General features: G+C 39.9%; 1 protein-coding gene and 1 pseudogene across 16 annotated transcripts in view; both read right to left on the reverse strand.

Annotated features, from left to right (window-relative positions):
- The window catches only part of RBFOX1 (RNA binding fox-1 homolog 1), a 2,033,116-nt gene that overhangs the window by 1,036,385 nt on the left and 980,350 nt on the right, over positions 1 to 16,381 (reverse strand). Inside the window, exon 1 of one of the 16 annotated variants that reach the window (XM_049111431.1) lies at positions 8,712 to 9,091. The exons of 14 other annotated variants lie outside the window; for them this stretch is intronic. In XM_049111431.1, coding sequence (XP_048967388.1) covers positions 8,712 to 8,756 — 45 coding nt within the window. In that variant the 5' untranslated portion in view covers positions 8,757 to 9,091. Of the gene's footprint in view, positions 1 to 8,711; positions 9,092 to 16,381 lie in introns of those variants that run through there. One more of the 16 variants, XM_049111430.1, reaches the window with a different exon arrangement.
- On the reverse strand, positions 12,964 to 14,511 carry LOC112679026 (60S ribosomal protein L35a-like; annotated as a pseudogene).

The following is a 16,381-nucleotide window of genomic DNA, read 5'->3' on the forward strand; positions in this document are numbered from 1 at the left end:
AAGGAACATTAGTCCTCATAAGAGGATCACAAGGACCATCCAGGGCTAACCAAACATGACCTATGTCGGATTTATTTTTTACCAATGTTAGAATAAAGATTCCTAGAGATTTGAGTAAAAAATGGGAGATAAATGGGCTCTGAAGTCACGAAGTTTCAAATTTGATCGCCAATCTTCTACTTATTAGCCATTGGTAACCCTAGAAAAATCATCTCAAGACTCAATCTCCTTTCATGAAAATGGGTCTAAGAACTCTCCACCTCATAAAGCTGGTAGAGTACTCAATTCAATAATGTACATCCAGGAGTTAACATAGAGGATGGCTCATTGCAAACAATAGATAGTGTCTGTAATAAGGACAATAATAATGTACAATTCTGTATATTAAGCAGTTACCTTAATGAATTAGAAGACTTAGCATATTACAGCAAAGCATGGCTTCTTTTTCTAATAGTGGCAAGAGTTTACGCCCGAACCACTTATAACATTGATGTTACCTTTACGTTTTTAGTGCCCTGGGGAAATTTGATAATAGCAACTTGGTCAAAATTCATTTGCCCTTTGTCGGACACATTATTCTCAATGGTACACAAAGTTTATTCCTGGTTGTTTTTATTTTAAAAGGTAGATTCTCATTAAATGTGGAAATATGTCAGAACCAATCTCACTGAATATGGAATTAAAATAGTCACTTTAAACCCAATTTCCTTTTTTAAAAAATTCAACTAAGTGAAATATATGTATTTTAGCACTATAGACTAATGGACAGCACTTAGAGAACTTTATTGGGTACCCTTAGCTCTGTGAGTTTATTTCCACTTATTTATCATTGAACAATAAATTCTGGTTCAATCTTAAACCATTTCCTGAACCAACACTTTGATAGAATAGGTATTCCACAAAAGCCAATTCAATGAACTGTATTAAAAAAGGAAATTTGACGATAATGGATCCAACATTGGTCTTTTGACAGTTCTGAAATGGGAATCACTCTTTGCTTTCTCTGTGTAAATGTGAGTTCACTGGGCCTGAAACATATAAGAACAATCACAATGGTTTCCACTTCCAGTTCAGTTCCCAGAATGTCCCTGGGCTGGGGGAGGGTGGCTCAAGAGCCTCTTTACATGGCTTTGGCAATGCTGAATGGCCACACCACAGCTGTTCACGGGCAGTGACCTTTCTTCTTTTGTAGGAAGGAGTCTGTGGTTCCCCTCGTGTAGAATGCAGTCTATCCTTGTGGTTCAGCATCTTTGATTTTGTGTGTGTGTATGTGGGGGGGGCAATGCATAGTGAGCTATATATCAGTACTTAAGTCATGTGAAGTTTGGGTAAGAGGTCTGTGAGGCAGCTGGCAGGGAATGAATGTCTGTCAGACTGGTGGTTCCTGCTGCCACCACCTCCGCTTCCTCCAATATTTTGTATTCAAGATGTAAGATGTTTCCTATTAAGTACAAACCTATGCATACACTTGATGAGAATTTAAAAAAATAAATAAATTCCTCCATCCGATTATTCATTCATTCATCTGAAACCTATTGAAGTTCTCAATGCCCATCTTGGTTTTCTGAACAATCCATGTATCTATGTTTAATTGCAGACTTGAAAGATCTTTTCTTTTCCTAACACAGAATAAAGTATGTCAAATTGCCACTTTGATTTAAAAATCTACTCAAATTGTTTTTCTCTTCATTGGTTTTACTACATGCTGGATATTCAACACAGAATGAGATCGGCATGGTCATTCTCATGGTCTAAATGTGAAGGATAAAAAAATATATAAAAATAAAAATAAATAAATGTGAAGGATAAATGGATCGGCTTTAGCAAGATTAAGCTGGGAATCGATGTGCCCACCTCCACCATATACCACATTCAGGTCCCTAGAAAATTTTAAAAGTGCCAGGAAACCAAACACTTAAGTTTCTTGAAGACCCCTTAGGAGATCCAATTCAATAATTTGTATTTTTCTAATACCACTATTAAATAGGTAATAAAACAAAGATAATCCATCCTCTAAAGAAGATGTGGTTCATGTATACAATGGGATATTCCTCAGTTATTAGAAACAACAAATACCCACCATTTGCTTCGATGTGGATGGAACTGGAGGGTATTATGCTGAGTGAAATAAGTCAATCGGAGAAGGACAAACATTATACGGTCTCATTCATTTGGGGAATATAAAAAATAGTGACAGGGAATAAAGGGGAAAGGAGAAAAATGAGTGGGAAATATCAGAAAGGGAGACAGAACATGAGAGACTCCTAACTCTGGGAAACGAACTAGGGGTGGGGGAAGGGGAGGTGGGTGGGGGTGGGGGTGACTGGGTGACAGGCACTGAGGGAGGTACTTGATGGGATGATCACTGGGTGTTATTCCATATGTTGGCAAATTGAACACCAATAAAAAATAAATTTACAAAACAAAAACAGAAACAAAACAAAACAAAAGATAATCCATCCTCTAAATTATGCCCTTCTGAATATTACGGTTTTCCTTTGGCGATTTTTGTTGTTGGAGGTGGACACGTAAAGAGAACCCATGAATCTTCCTGACTCTGATGCAGTGTACATTTACAGGTAGTTAAATAGCAAAATACAGCTGTGGGCATTATCATTCACTTTCACCTAAGAATAGTTAAGTTACTTTACAATTAACCACCCCCAAATGAAACTAAAAATGTCTCCTTTCAAAACTCAAGTGAAAATGTTGCCTAAACGAGTATGCTTCTGCACATACACAAATCCAAATTATTAAAGAGCCTGGCAAGATGGACAGGAACAGAGACCGGGGTTTCAATCCCAGATCCGCTGCTTATAAGCTGTGTGACCTTGGGCAAATTATTCCACTTCTCTGGGCCTTGATTCTCTCCCCCGTAAAAAAAGTAGGCAAGAACAGTATCAACCCCTTAGGCTTATCATAAGGATTAAATTAATTAGTATTAAAAAAGAGTAACAACAGTGCTTGGCACATATGAAACACTATTTCAGCATTTATTAAATAAATAAGCAAATAAGCCTCTGTGCCAAACCTTTAAAGATAAGGAGAAAATAATGGTGTTTGAATGCTGAGAAGGAAGAAGGAAGGTTCTTGGAACTACTGTTGCGTGACTCATTTTGTGATGCTGCATTTCTATTGACATCAGTAACATAGAAAGAAATTTCATTTTTCAGCACTTGTGAGAGGGAACACTGAGTAAATCAGGGAAAAGTAGGTACTTTAATCACAATGACCCATGTCATATTTACAAAGAAAGATGCTCAAAGTAGGCAGCTGTAAAATTTTAAAGTCAAATTGTAAGAAAATATGGACTTTCTGATTTTGCATTATGATCCTATTCACAGTATCCAATTGGAGATTTCAAAAGTTTAATAACTGAAATTCATGTACCTTATCCAGGCTCTTGAAAAATCAGACCATGTATATATTAGTCACAGCACCACTGATATCACCTAGGACAAAGTTTCTCAATCTAGGCACTGCTGGCATTATGGGCTGGAAAATTTGTTTTGTCCATGGTTAGCATCTCATTTATTTGGGCTGGAAAATTCTTCGTTGTTTTGTCCTCTGCATCCTAGGATATTTAGCGGGATCCCTGGTCTCTACCCAGTAGACGCCAGTAGCAACTCCTGTCCAAATTCAACAACCCAAAACCTCTCCAGTATGTTACCAAATGTCCCTGTTGTGAGGGGGGGAGTGAGGAAATTGCTCCCGGTTAAGAATCACTTGCCTAGGGAATCTGTTGAGTGCCCATTTTGTCTTTCTAAATTCAGAATAATAAATTTCAATAGTATCTTGGTATACCGAAATAGAGTCTAATCTCTTATTCTTATTCTAATTATAAAAAGTCTTGAAGCTTTCTTCTCCATCTCTAAATTAGGCATAGCAATACCTATCTTGCAGAGTTAAGAACCAGGGAAAAATCTGTTGAAGTTCCCAGTCCAAAACGCAACACACAGAGGCAGTGAGTGCCCAGGTAGAGATCAGCACTGTATGGCTATTCCTATAACTGCTGATGCATCACCACATCATCATCCTCATCATCCTCGTCATGATAATAAAAATGGAAGGCCTCTACTCAAACATTCAAATAACTATAATAGATACAACTGGTACTTTCACCTCATTAGCAAACAAGCAACTGATTTCCTTACAAGTAGAGATTTCAATTAAAGAGCAAAGAAATCTCCCAGGTAGCAATTGCAGATGCAGAATTATTACAAAGAGAAAAGGAAAGGCTGCAGAGGCCTTCCTAATAGATAGTCCTTAAGTAGTCCTCTTTCCAAAGCAAAGATCAGGTATACAGACCACCCTGACACACTTGGCTGTTGTTGGTTTTCTGTGCCAGGATGACAGTTTCAGGTAAAATGTCCTGGGGCTTCTTGATTGTCTATGTCTGTGAGTATACGTTCTCTGTGTGATCAAAGTTTATCAAGCCAGTTGAGAAAAATCTGACCAACTAACCAAAAACTGGCATAAATTCCCTGTGGCTCACTGTGACTAATTACTCTGTAAGTTAAAAAAAAAGGGGGGGGGGCATTTTAAAGAACTGAGCTTTGGCTAATTAGATAAACATGAATGCAGAATTCAGACTTGACTTCTGTAGAAGTAAAGAAAAAGCGATAAATATGCCCACCATTGCATAATTAAAAAAAGAAATCACTGCCACCCTTGGAACATGGATACACTATTTCTGCTGTAATTATATCATTTCTCAAAAAGTCTTTCCTGGCCTTCATGACATTGGAAGTAGCTGAAAGATTACTCACCAACGATTAATGTTAAGGGAACTAACAACTGATCTTCTTGCCTTTCCTTTAAACCCAACTGAAATAATTTCACAAGAACTTGCAAATACAAAATTGTGTGAAGAGCGTCCAATTGATCCTATTTACATTTGCTACATCAAAGTATTCAGACATCATAAGTAAATGTGAAATGGGGGCCTTCCAATACCTTATAGGTTATGCAAACACCTAACCAGAAAGAACACTTTGAAATTTTTATGGAGCAGGAAAAATTGGAAGTGTATTAATCTAGGCAGTGAAATTGGGCTTTTTGTCATTTTTAATTGCTTGAATTCATAACCTAGTTTTGCTGAATCAAAAACGAGTTGCTATAGCTGACACAAGCTGTTTCAGGCTTTTGGGTGAGTGCAGGCAAGTGCATACACACACACACACACACACATTGTACAACTTTTTACATAAACTTTGTATCTATTAATAAAAAGCACTCCTGAAGACACCACAGCCATTGGATAATTAAATATGAAGGTTTCCAAGCTGAACACTGTGTGTTACAAGCTGACTTTTAAAGAATTACTTTTTTTAGTACCCTACAAGCAGAGGGAGGGGGCAGCAGGAATACCAGATAGACATGACTGCTATTTTGGTATATGTGATTTAATTCAAATAAATTGAAATATGTAATTAAAAAATTCTTCATGACCTTATTTGCTCTTGTTACTACTGCTCATAATACATGCAAGCATTCAACTCTGCATGAAAATGAAGGAAAGCAAACAGAAGTGCAAAGATGTCCACCCATAAGTATGTATAATGACCTAATGTATCATCATATTCTGGAGTTTTCAGATATATGACAAAATAAAGTTGAAAGCGCAAAAAACTTTAAAGGTCCATGCTTTTCTCTCTCCCTATTTATTTTTATGTTTGTTGGAAAATCAATATGAGATGAGGATTCAAGTCTTATTCAAGGACTTTTGTTTTAATTCCATTAGAATTACTTTCAAAGAACTTGTCCCAATCTACTCTGTGATATTCTGAGAGTAACACATATGCATTAAAAAAAATTAGCTACAACTAAAAGTAAATAGGAGTTAAATCAATAATAGTAAAATTTTATTATTATTTCACTAAAAAAATCCTTCTTCTTTTGGACCACGTTCCATTTCTCTGGTACTACAAATTCTGCTCAAAGCCTAATAGAAAAACTATAAATTTATCAGAAAACAAGACCAAAATGATCTTTCACTGAATACTCTAATAGTCACTTAGCTCAAGATTGACCCATACAACCAGGTTCTTTGTAATCAAACAGAAAAGGATAAAGGGTATATACTCTGATTCTCATACAATATTCTCAAAATATGACCCTTTATTCTCAAGATCTTACAACTATAGTTTGGAAGAAGGCAATTGCTGCAAAAAGCCCTTTAGATGAAATCTACTTTAACTTTTGTATCATACTCAGGGAGAGAGAAAAAAATTGGAAAAAAAAATGTCTATGATACTTAAATAAGTTGGCCCAGAAGTCAAGTCTGACAGTTGTTTCTCTCAAGTCCAAGTAAATACAGATTAAAATGAATCCACATTCTAAAATTAAGATTGGTAATAGAGAAAATAGAAGTTTGAGGGGCAAGGTTTCAAGAAAAGAACATAAAAATATGTTCAGCCCAGTAAAGTTATAAAGGCAACGTGCAATGTTGTAAAAATCCATCATTTGGTGATAACAGAGAAAAGATTTAGTTCTTTTCATGTAGTAAAGGCATTCCCCAAAGTTGATTTGCTTGGTTCAAATGAAATGACAAGAAAAGTTTGAATAATCACTTTTATTTATTAGAGTACAGCAGATTATCTGATATTAATTGGTTCTTGAATATGAACAGGGAATTTAAAAAAAGGAAAAAGAAAAAAAGAAAAAGAAAATCAAAGTTCCAATTATCCTTCAGGGTGCAAATCATTTGTTATAATAAAAATGCAGTAGTAGAAGATATTAGGAAAGCTTTCTGTGCTCGAGGTACAAAAAAAAAGACAGATGGAAAGAAATACAGGTGGATGGAGAGAGAAAGGGGGTAGAAGAGGCGGAAAAAGAAAGAAAAGAGAGAGGGAGCAGAGGAGAGAGTGAAGGAGAAAGGAGGAAGAAGGTAAATAAGAGAAAAAAGAAATATTCCCCCATAGATAATACTTCTTCATACTCTTCAGAGAAGCAATTTCCTTTTCATAATCCGTGAGTATTCTAATATAGAGGAAGGACTGGCATGTGTGGAGCGTGTGAGTGGGCAGGTAAGAGTTGACAAATCCTGCTTTCTGTATGAAAATCATGAATGCCGCCCGCATTCCCTATGAACGCCCGCGGTAAACAGCTGTCGCTGACTGCCTGTAGTTTACTTAGTTGAAGAACAACCCTCTTAAAACTTAATCACAGCAAAGCACAAAGGCAAGTTAGTCCATCTCCCAAACACATTTTTAGACTCGTGGCCTCTGGATCTCTGAAGATACGTTTTTGACCAAAAAAAAAAACAAAAAAACAAAAAAACCAGGGAATCGCAGTTGAGCAAGATTGTATAGCCTTAAACCAATTTACTACCCAGCTCCCCGAAGAGGATTACACAATCATTTTGGACTGCCTCCCTCCTACACTGCATTCATTTCTGAGTGCCCAAAACTAAAACCATATGGACAGAGAGTAACTGATGAGATACCTAAAGATTCTTTCAAAAAGTGACTGTGTCTGCAAGTAATTTAATGAACCATTTCTGAGACCCATTTGGCCAACAAAACTTTCGGATTCAGAATTCCTCCGGGGGGGGGGGGGGGGCGGGTGGCTCTTGAGGGAGGGGGAGGCACAGCTCTTTTGCCAACAGAAGTAAGGAAACCCCCAATTTCATTGTAATCTGAAAATAATGGCTCCAGGGATAGGCTGAGGATGGAGTCTTCTAGGTGATCCTTCTAGGCCGATAGATAAATGTCGTATACAACACTTTGCATATATATATATATATTTTTTTAAATGCCTGGCAGTTAATTCCACCACTTTGGAAGTCAGAGCACATTTCTCCCACTTGATCTCTCAAGAAGGGCAACTCTTGTTTAATTTAATGAGATGATCCAGAGCCTATTTCTTAAGTCCAAAGCGTTTCTGATAACAGTCGATGCCATGTCTCTTCCTTGGGAGTCAGGAAAAGCAGGGAAGGTGAGGGCGCACCGGCGCCACCGGCACGGTAGACGTGTCTACACAGACATGCAACACATCTCCCCGCACACGCACACGCACACGCATGCACCCCACCGGACCGTGAGCGTGCCAACTTCCCAAAGGCGCGGCCCATCTGGCCAGTCATTTCATGGACCTCCCATTTTAAAGAACCGCGCAGCTCTTGCAGAGCCTATTTGGGACTTTTACGGGGTTTCTTAGAAACGCTTATTCATCGCTGGAAATAAAGTTAAACGGAGCCAATGAGCAATGGGCAATGAAGTTCCCCCACTAACTTCCAGCCCATCAGGGAAAATCGGTGCATCCCCGGACTCCCCCGGAGCCGCAAATGCCCCTCGCCCTCTCTAAACGTGGTGCGCCCCCGGGGTGCGCCCTGACCCAGCCTCGGGGCTCCCCCGGGCTGGCCCCACGTACCGTGTCTCACTCAGGTGCTGCAAGCGCATCCGCAGCCTCCCATCGCCGCGCCGCCTTCCCCGGCTCCCCAGCGCCGAGTCCCTATCCTCAGCAGCAGCCCCGGAGGCGCACACGCCGCCACCCTCCCTGCGTGAACGTTGGACAGCGGCTGACGGCGGCTCCTCTGCCACAGGCAGCCAAAAATGTCAATTTGCACACTCCTCCCCCCTGTCGCCCGCCCCCGTCGCTCTGCCACCCCCTCCCGCGAGTCAGTGGGCTTCGGGGAGCCCTGCAGGAGCTGCCTCCCTCTCCGCCTCTCCTTCCCCGGCCGCGCTCAGAGCCCTCTTCCCTCGCCTTACCTGCAGGGCATCTCCCACGACTGCAATTAGCTGCCAAGATTTCATCGTCGGCTGCAAAGTGCCGCCTGTTTCCTCCCCGGGAGAACACGGGAGAAGTCCGAGGCAACAGCAAACGGCAGCCACGTGCTAGCAATGTAAATGACTCCAGTCATCTGTCGTGCGCGCGGTGCCCGCGCTCGCCCCGGCCGCCTGGCAGCCTGCCACCGCCGCCAGCAGGTGCACAAGGCGCGGGGAGAGCGAGCGAGCAGCCCGAGCAAGGGGGCATTCAACGCACACAAAGGGAACCCCCCCCTCCAGGTGCAGGGGGATGCTGCCGCGCACCCCCTCCCCAGCACCAGCCCAGCTTCTCGGCCTCCCCGCCAAATTGGACGCCCAATGTGTTTGCAAAGTCTTGCAGCCCGGGGAGGGGAAGGCGGTGGATGCTGAGGCTGCCTGCGTAGGTCCCGCCTCCCCGCTTCCCCGGAGCACTTGCAAAAAAGCACCGAGCAGGCGAGCGCGCTCGCTCGCCCTCCCTCTCCTCTCCTGCACGTGTCCCTTCCCTTGTTCTTTCAAGCATTAAATATGTACCACATGACACAATAGGGCACCTTGCACGGTCCTCCGAGTCCACACTTGACAACCAATTTTAACTCACGAGCAGTGGAATGTCTAAAGGCAGGATATAAGCACTTCCAATTACTTGCACTACTCCTGCATTATTCAAGATGTCCACGGGACAGTATTTATGACTTCCAATATGCTACTCCACGTATAAATACTAGTAAAGGATCGAAACCCCCACCACCCCCTTCCCACCCCACCCCACCCCCACCCCCCAACCACCACCACTGCCAAGAGGCTTTCCTCAGTGTCTTCCTCCGAGAAACGTTTGTACTTTTTCTACCAGTTGAAACTTTGGGATCTCAAATCATCTTCCATACCATCTGCTAAATGAAAATGCTCTAAAATATGACCCTGCTTTGGGGAGGAAATACCTACCATGTCCTGCTGAACTTTAGAGATCACCCACCTGGGAGAATGTATTTACCTTGGATAACAATGGCATCCCGGTGAATTTCCCCCAAAAAAATCCACATAGATCTGTGCCTTTTTTTTTTTTTTTTTTTAATTAAATGGAATGAGTTACACCAGGCTCGGGTTATTCCTAGTCTAAATGTTGCTTTGGTTAGAGACCAAAGTCAGTCTTTTGGATGTAGAAAAATTAGGGTGTTTTTCTTTTCCTTTTCTTTACAGTCAGAATTGCAAGCTACATACACTAGGATGGCCTTGCTTCTTCAAGCACTTATTAGTTGAATAGGAGGGAACTAAATTTTATGTATATATAGACTGTATTCGATTAACTCTGAAATATTCATTGGATTCCTGTGTCATCTTCTTGGATACTTTATTTTAGTTAAAGGCCTTGTGCACAAGTGATTAGGATTTTATATATCGGTAAGCAAGTTTTAAAATGCTAATAAATCTTTCAAATATTTATTTGCACATTTATTATAGACCATATCTTGAGGCAATATTTCCAGGTTTTTTTTGGAACATGCCAAGTCCCTTACATAACCATCATCCATCTCTGTCACACCAGTAACAAAATGAGAAGGGGTGTTTTTTTTTCTTCTATGCATTAGGACTATTTTAAATATTACATTGATATAGGGTTTAACTTGTTTCCTTATGGAGTTCAGAAATGTTGGTGTGTGTTGTCTCTGCCTGCCTTTTGCACGGGGAGTGGCATTTAAAGGATGCTAAGATAGTATTAGACAGAACTTCCTTTTACAGTGACGGTGCAGTACAGACTACACTGTACTCTCTGATTATTTAAGTTAAGGTCTAATATATGCACATATCATCTCAGGTCAAGGTTCTCAATGGCATTGGGTAAAGTGGCAAAAGGTTTCTAGACTTTTGCTTAACCAGAACCCTGTGTAATTACAGAGATACAAGAAATAAAGTAGTATTATCACAGCCGAAACTGGCATCCTCAGGGGAGTCATTTGATTCACAAATCAGTTCACAAAAGCAAGGTTATGGGAAGTTAAGGATAGTGGGGGTGGCGGGTGGAAAGATAGCAAACCCTAATTACAACCCCATTGTCCCCGTGTTCCCTGGCACATATGGTCATTTAATCACGGAGTATGACAACCTTGGCAGATGTTGCCAAACCTGGTTATTGATATAAATTGCTATTCTCATGTGTAAGTGCCCCAGCAAAGACTTAAAACAATGTCTGTACTAACCCAAAGGGAAATAAAGGTCCATACTAGCATCTGTGGCAACAAGCTGATGCACAGCTAAAGTGGGTTCCTTGCTTCTACTCCAAGGAAAACAGCAATGAATGAAATCTCCAAACTAAGGACAGAAAGTCTCCCTGTGGGAATATAAATTGATATCGTGACTACAGAAACCAACTTCCTAGTAGCTATTAAAATGGAAAATGTGCACATCCTATAACCAAGCAGTTCTACTTCTAAGTCTGCCCTAAGAAAGCATATGTATAAGCTATATTCATGGATATACCTGCACCAGTGCTTGTCATAGGGGAAAAAAAGACAAATACCTAGTGGCATAAAAAATGCAATATATCCTATTATGGAATACTATATAGCAGAGAAAAATGACTAGACTATGAATAATCTATAGCTATATAGGCACAAATATGTATGGAGATGAAAATATCTACACATACTACATAGAACTATATAAACATATTAGTCAAAATTTTGCTGAGATAAAAAAGGCAAGTTTTAAATGATTCATACACTATGGTACTATTTATGAAAGAAAATGCAAAAAAGGAATAATATAATAGATTTTCTATAGTTATATAAATACTTGTGGATATATAGAAAATGACCCAGAGTAGAGGCTGGCCAGAATCAGCCTCTGCCTGTTTATGCACAGCTCACAAGTTAAACTTTTTTAAAAAGAATATTTCAAATGTCTCTATATATATACAGACATACATACCTGGAAGAAAACAATCAAATTTGGTGAGTTTTGGTGGTAGAAATAAGGGTGCTTATTATTTTATTCTTTGTTATTTCAGGTATTTGTCAATTTTCCAAATAGACATAAATGTAAGGTGGTGGACACCCCGGCCATGTGAGTTGTGACAAGTGAAATTGTGCCAATAGTGTTTTCCTCACTCAGAAACAGCCTTTTCTCATCAACTGTTGAATGATAAGACCTTCAAAAACACATCAAGGTTTAGCTTACATGCACCTAACATTTCTGGAAAACTCCAGTATCTAATTGCTTCTTTATAGGAAAAAAAAATCTAAGCTTCAATGCACTAAAGATTTTTATAAAAATCAATTTTATCCTTAAAGTAAAATGCAACATAGATTATCCCTTCTGCTGGAAGTTATGGTAATGACCTACTGAGATATACTTCACAATACAGTAATATTGCTTCTTTACCAGTTTGAAAACATTTTCCTGTAGAAAAGCACAAAGCAGGTTCTATCTGAAAAAATAAAATAAAATAAAATAAAATAAAATTACATAGCAACCACATTGGTGCTTTGTAGGATTAAAGCAGCAGGACCTAATGATTTTCTTCATCCTGACATCTAATAATCCAGTTGCATCAGGAAAGGTGAGCTTAATGAAGCATATTCAGATGGGAGAGCATACGATTTATGATGCGCTTGTTGTGGTTATATTCCTAAATGGATCCCATTAACTCAACATTGGTTGCTGGTAAATGGCCACATCTCCTAATAGACAAACGCATGAATCACCTGGGCATATTTTAGAAGTGTGCTCTACAGAATAGTTCACCTTACAACTTTACACTAGGACCAGGTGAATGACTTTCTTTAATGAAGCTTAGCAGACTTTCTTTGAGGAAGAAACAGAATTACTGCAACAGAACATGCACTCCACCTCCTCATCATTTAGCATGTACATATAACCTTATCCTTGGGGTGGCATGTATGAAGCACATTTACTGAGAGGATTTTTTTTTTAAGATTTTATTTATTCATGAGAGACAGAGAGAGAGAGAGAGAAGCAGGCTCCATGCAGGGAGCCTGACGTGGGACTTGATCCCAGGTCTCCAGGATCACACCCTGGGCTGAAGGTGGCGCTAAACCGCTGAGCCAACCGGGCTGCCCGACTGAGAGGATTTTTTAAAGCAGTGTGATAAAAAAACAATTATTGTTTTCAATCCTTTTTATAGTTATAAAAACAATATGTGTTTCTTTTCTTTCTTTCCTTTTTTTTCTTTTTTTACAGATCTATATCGTTACGTATTTTCTTTTCAGTGAAGGACTTCTTTAAGTCCTTGAAAGGTACAGCATCACACAGATGTTACGGCCAATGGCTTTAGCAGGAAGGCTGCTTTGGAATTTGGCATAAACCATGCCACTGTTTCCCTGAGCGTGAGTCACTTTTCCCCAGATTACTCTGGTTTTGTTCAGTTTGCCACCAGGAGTCACTGTGTTGTTCTCTGCTCTGTACATGTTAAGTAATTCTCTTGCCTAGATAGAATTCAGTTTCATCTCAAGCATAAACACCTTCCATTTTAAGAAGTCCTATAGGCTCCCTCTGGTTCCAGAGACATTGCTTATAACTAACAAAAATGGCCTTGGGCCAAAGCCTCCAGATATATTTATTATTTCAGGAGTCCTGATCCCAGTGGGCTTGCCCCCACATATCAGCAGCAGGAGCTTCCCTCACCTCATAGTTATTTATTAAGGAAATCTGAGAAAATTGGGAAAGAATAGGGGAAAAGTCACTTATTTATCACCCAGATAGACACTAGACACGTGTAATGCACTGCAAATCTGTCCACTTCAAAGATTTTTTAAAAATATTTATTTATTTTAGAGACAGCGAGTTAGCACAGGAACCAGGGAGGGACAGAAGGAGAGGGAGAGAATCTCAAGCAGACTCCTGTTGAGCACAGAGCCCAGTCATGGAGCTTGATCCCAGGACCCTGAGATCATGAGCTGAGCTGGGTGGAAACCAAGAGTTGGATGTTCAACCGACTGAACCACCCAAGCGCCCCTCGCTTCAGACATTTTTCCCTGCATACATGCCTTAAAAATCCTGAGTACATAATAGACATTTTACCATATAAATTGCCTTATAATATTTTTGCACTTTGCAATATATCATGAAGATTTTCTGCCATAAAAAAATTTTAAAGACATCAATTTTGGTATGCCACTCAAGGGAAACAGTTTATTTTCACTCTATTTTAAATAACACTGAAATGAACATCCTTATCCATAATGTTAGGAGCTTATCTTTGTTCATTATTTCAAGATAAATATTTGGAAGTAAAAATACTGAGTCAAAATGTGGGTACCATTTTTAGGATTTTAGATATAAAGAACCGGAATTCTGGAATGTTCCATGAATCCATATACCCAGTAACAGGATAAAAGAGAACCTATCTCACCCTGGGAATAATTTTGAGCCAACTATTTCTTCTTTCAATAATCATCCTCCTGGCTCTGGCTCAGTTCCTCTCCCATCCACCTCCCCCAATTGGGCCACCACACCATTGCATGCTAAATTAGCATAAAAGAGCTCAAACATAGAAAACAAAGGTGGTAATGGGGAGCAATTTAAATCTAAGCTTATTTAACCTAAGTGGCTAGTGGCTGCCTATTTTGTCTTAATTGCCTTTTAAACTAAAATCAATGTTAAATTACCTGAACAACAGCTTCTGCACAATTGCAAACTGAAAATTCTTTAAGTGCCTCCTCAAAAGCCTTTGGCTCTTGTTTGGCGGGCTGACAGTAAAAGAGTCCCTTTCTTCTTTACTGTACTCCAGCTTTGGACTATGAGACATGATTCAAGGATGGACACTCCTGAAAAGAGCCACCATATCTGCTCTAGGATGGGTTATTCCTTGACAATGCGGTACTGAAAATGGAACCTGAATAATGAAAATGGAATTTGGATAACAGTCCTTCCTTTCTTCCTTTCCTCCCATCAACAATGAGAGACTGTCTATACAAATGGAAACCCACCTATTCAAATAGAACTCGGACCTATGATTTGCAGCAACCAGCCCAGGAAACCAGCCTGCTATCCACAAATCATACATGGCGGAAATTAGACCACTTCTGATTTCCATCTCTGGTGATCAGCACAGGAAGCCAAGCAAAAAGCCCTATAACAACTGGCTTAGAAACAGCCATGACTTGGATAGTAATAGACAGCTTTCCTAATTTTTGTACCCATTTCATAACTTAGGACCAACAAGAGAAAGGCCGATAGTCACATAGAAGGTCCTACTTCTACTTGGTCTACCTGCAGCCTTCCCAGGACAAAAGCCTCCAATTAGGGCATATCTGAAGGCTTCTTTTTTTTTTTTTTTCAACTCTAAAGTTTCTCACCCTATTGCCTGATGTTGAGTCTCTGACAAAACACAAGCGACAATGGCTAACTCCCTTGCTGTAGCACGCTCTGAATAAACAGTCTTTGCTTGTTCTCATTTGGTTGGTGTTTGTTTATTTCTACAATGATTACTTATTTTCAATACTATGTTAGGTAAACAAGTTAGACAAAACCCTAGCCCTCAGGGAGCTTATGTTCTAGTGGGTAAGACAGACAATAAACAAGATAATGACAGATTTTAGTAACTTCTGTGTATAAAATAAAGCATGCATTGAGATGGGGATGTAATTGGGATAGATGCCTCAGATATGATTCTTGGGTTGTTAGAAGTTATTACATGGTAGATCCTCCTGCTTTTGTTTCCTTCAAATACTAATTGAACACATGCTATCTAACTTACACGGCTGAGTCACACACACACACACACACACACACACACACACACACACAGAAAAAAAGGCAGACATGTCCTCTGCCAGCAAAGAGCCTCTCAGGATGATGTCTGCTCAGTAATAACCAGAACACAAAGTGGACAAGTAGGTAGGGCCAGAAATAAGATTCAGGTTATGATCTATGAGGGCTAAGGAGGCAGTAGGGAAAACCTTTCAGATATTACAAGGTATCCTCAGGCCCTGGAGTGGAAGATTGCAGTGGATAGTGAAGGGGTTCAGGACTCCCTACTCCAAAACATAGTACCTCGGTAAACTGAGTATTTTAAGCTGAAAGTATCTGGGTGGTAGCAGGTGCAAGAAAGACTCTCTGACCTCCTACTCACCATCTACTCTGAGGCAGTTCATAGGATCTCATGGGATTGGTGCCCTCTCTGTACATGGAGGAAGGAACACTCTTATCTCCCAAAATGGAGGGACACTGAGAGGACTTGCTAAGATCTCCCCAGTTTACCATTTAGCTCATATCACATCTCCCCATGACTTCTGACTCTTCATCAAACCTAATATAAAAATGTTCAGACTCAACCACTTCTTTGGGTCTTCATTTCCATGTGAAGTCTCCTATAACACATAAAACTTACATTAAATAAATGTGTATGCTTTTCTCTTGTCAATCTGTCTTTTGTCAGCATAATTTACAGAACCCCAGCCAGCACACCTGAGAGGGGAAAAGATTTTTCCTCCCCTATGTGGGGAGAGGTACACACATTATTACTGGTATTTTTGCATGTAATTCCAGGATGGACACTTTTAAGACAGAAGAGGCTTGCTTGGAGATAACCTCAAATGCTCATGATATCTTCTTTAGAACAGTTTTCCCCTAAGTTTCTTAAATAGGTGATTGAACAGACATTTTGAGAAACAAAA

This window comes from Canis lupus, chromosome 6, assembly GCF_003254725.2.
Source record: "Canis lupus dingo isolate Sandy chromosome 6, ASM325472v2, whole genome shotgun sequence".
NCBI lineage: Eukaryota > Metazoa > Chordata > Mammalia > Carnivora > Canidae > Canis > Canis lupus.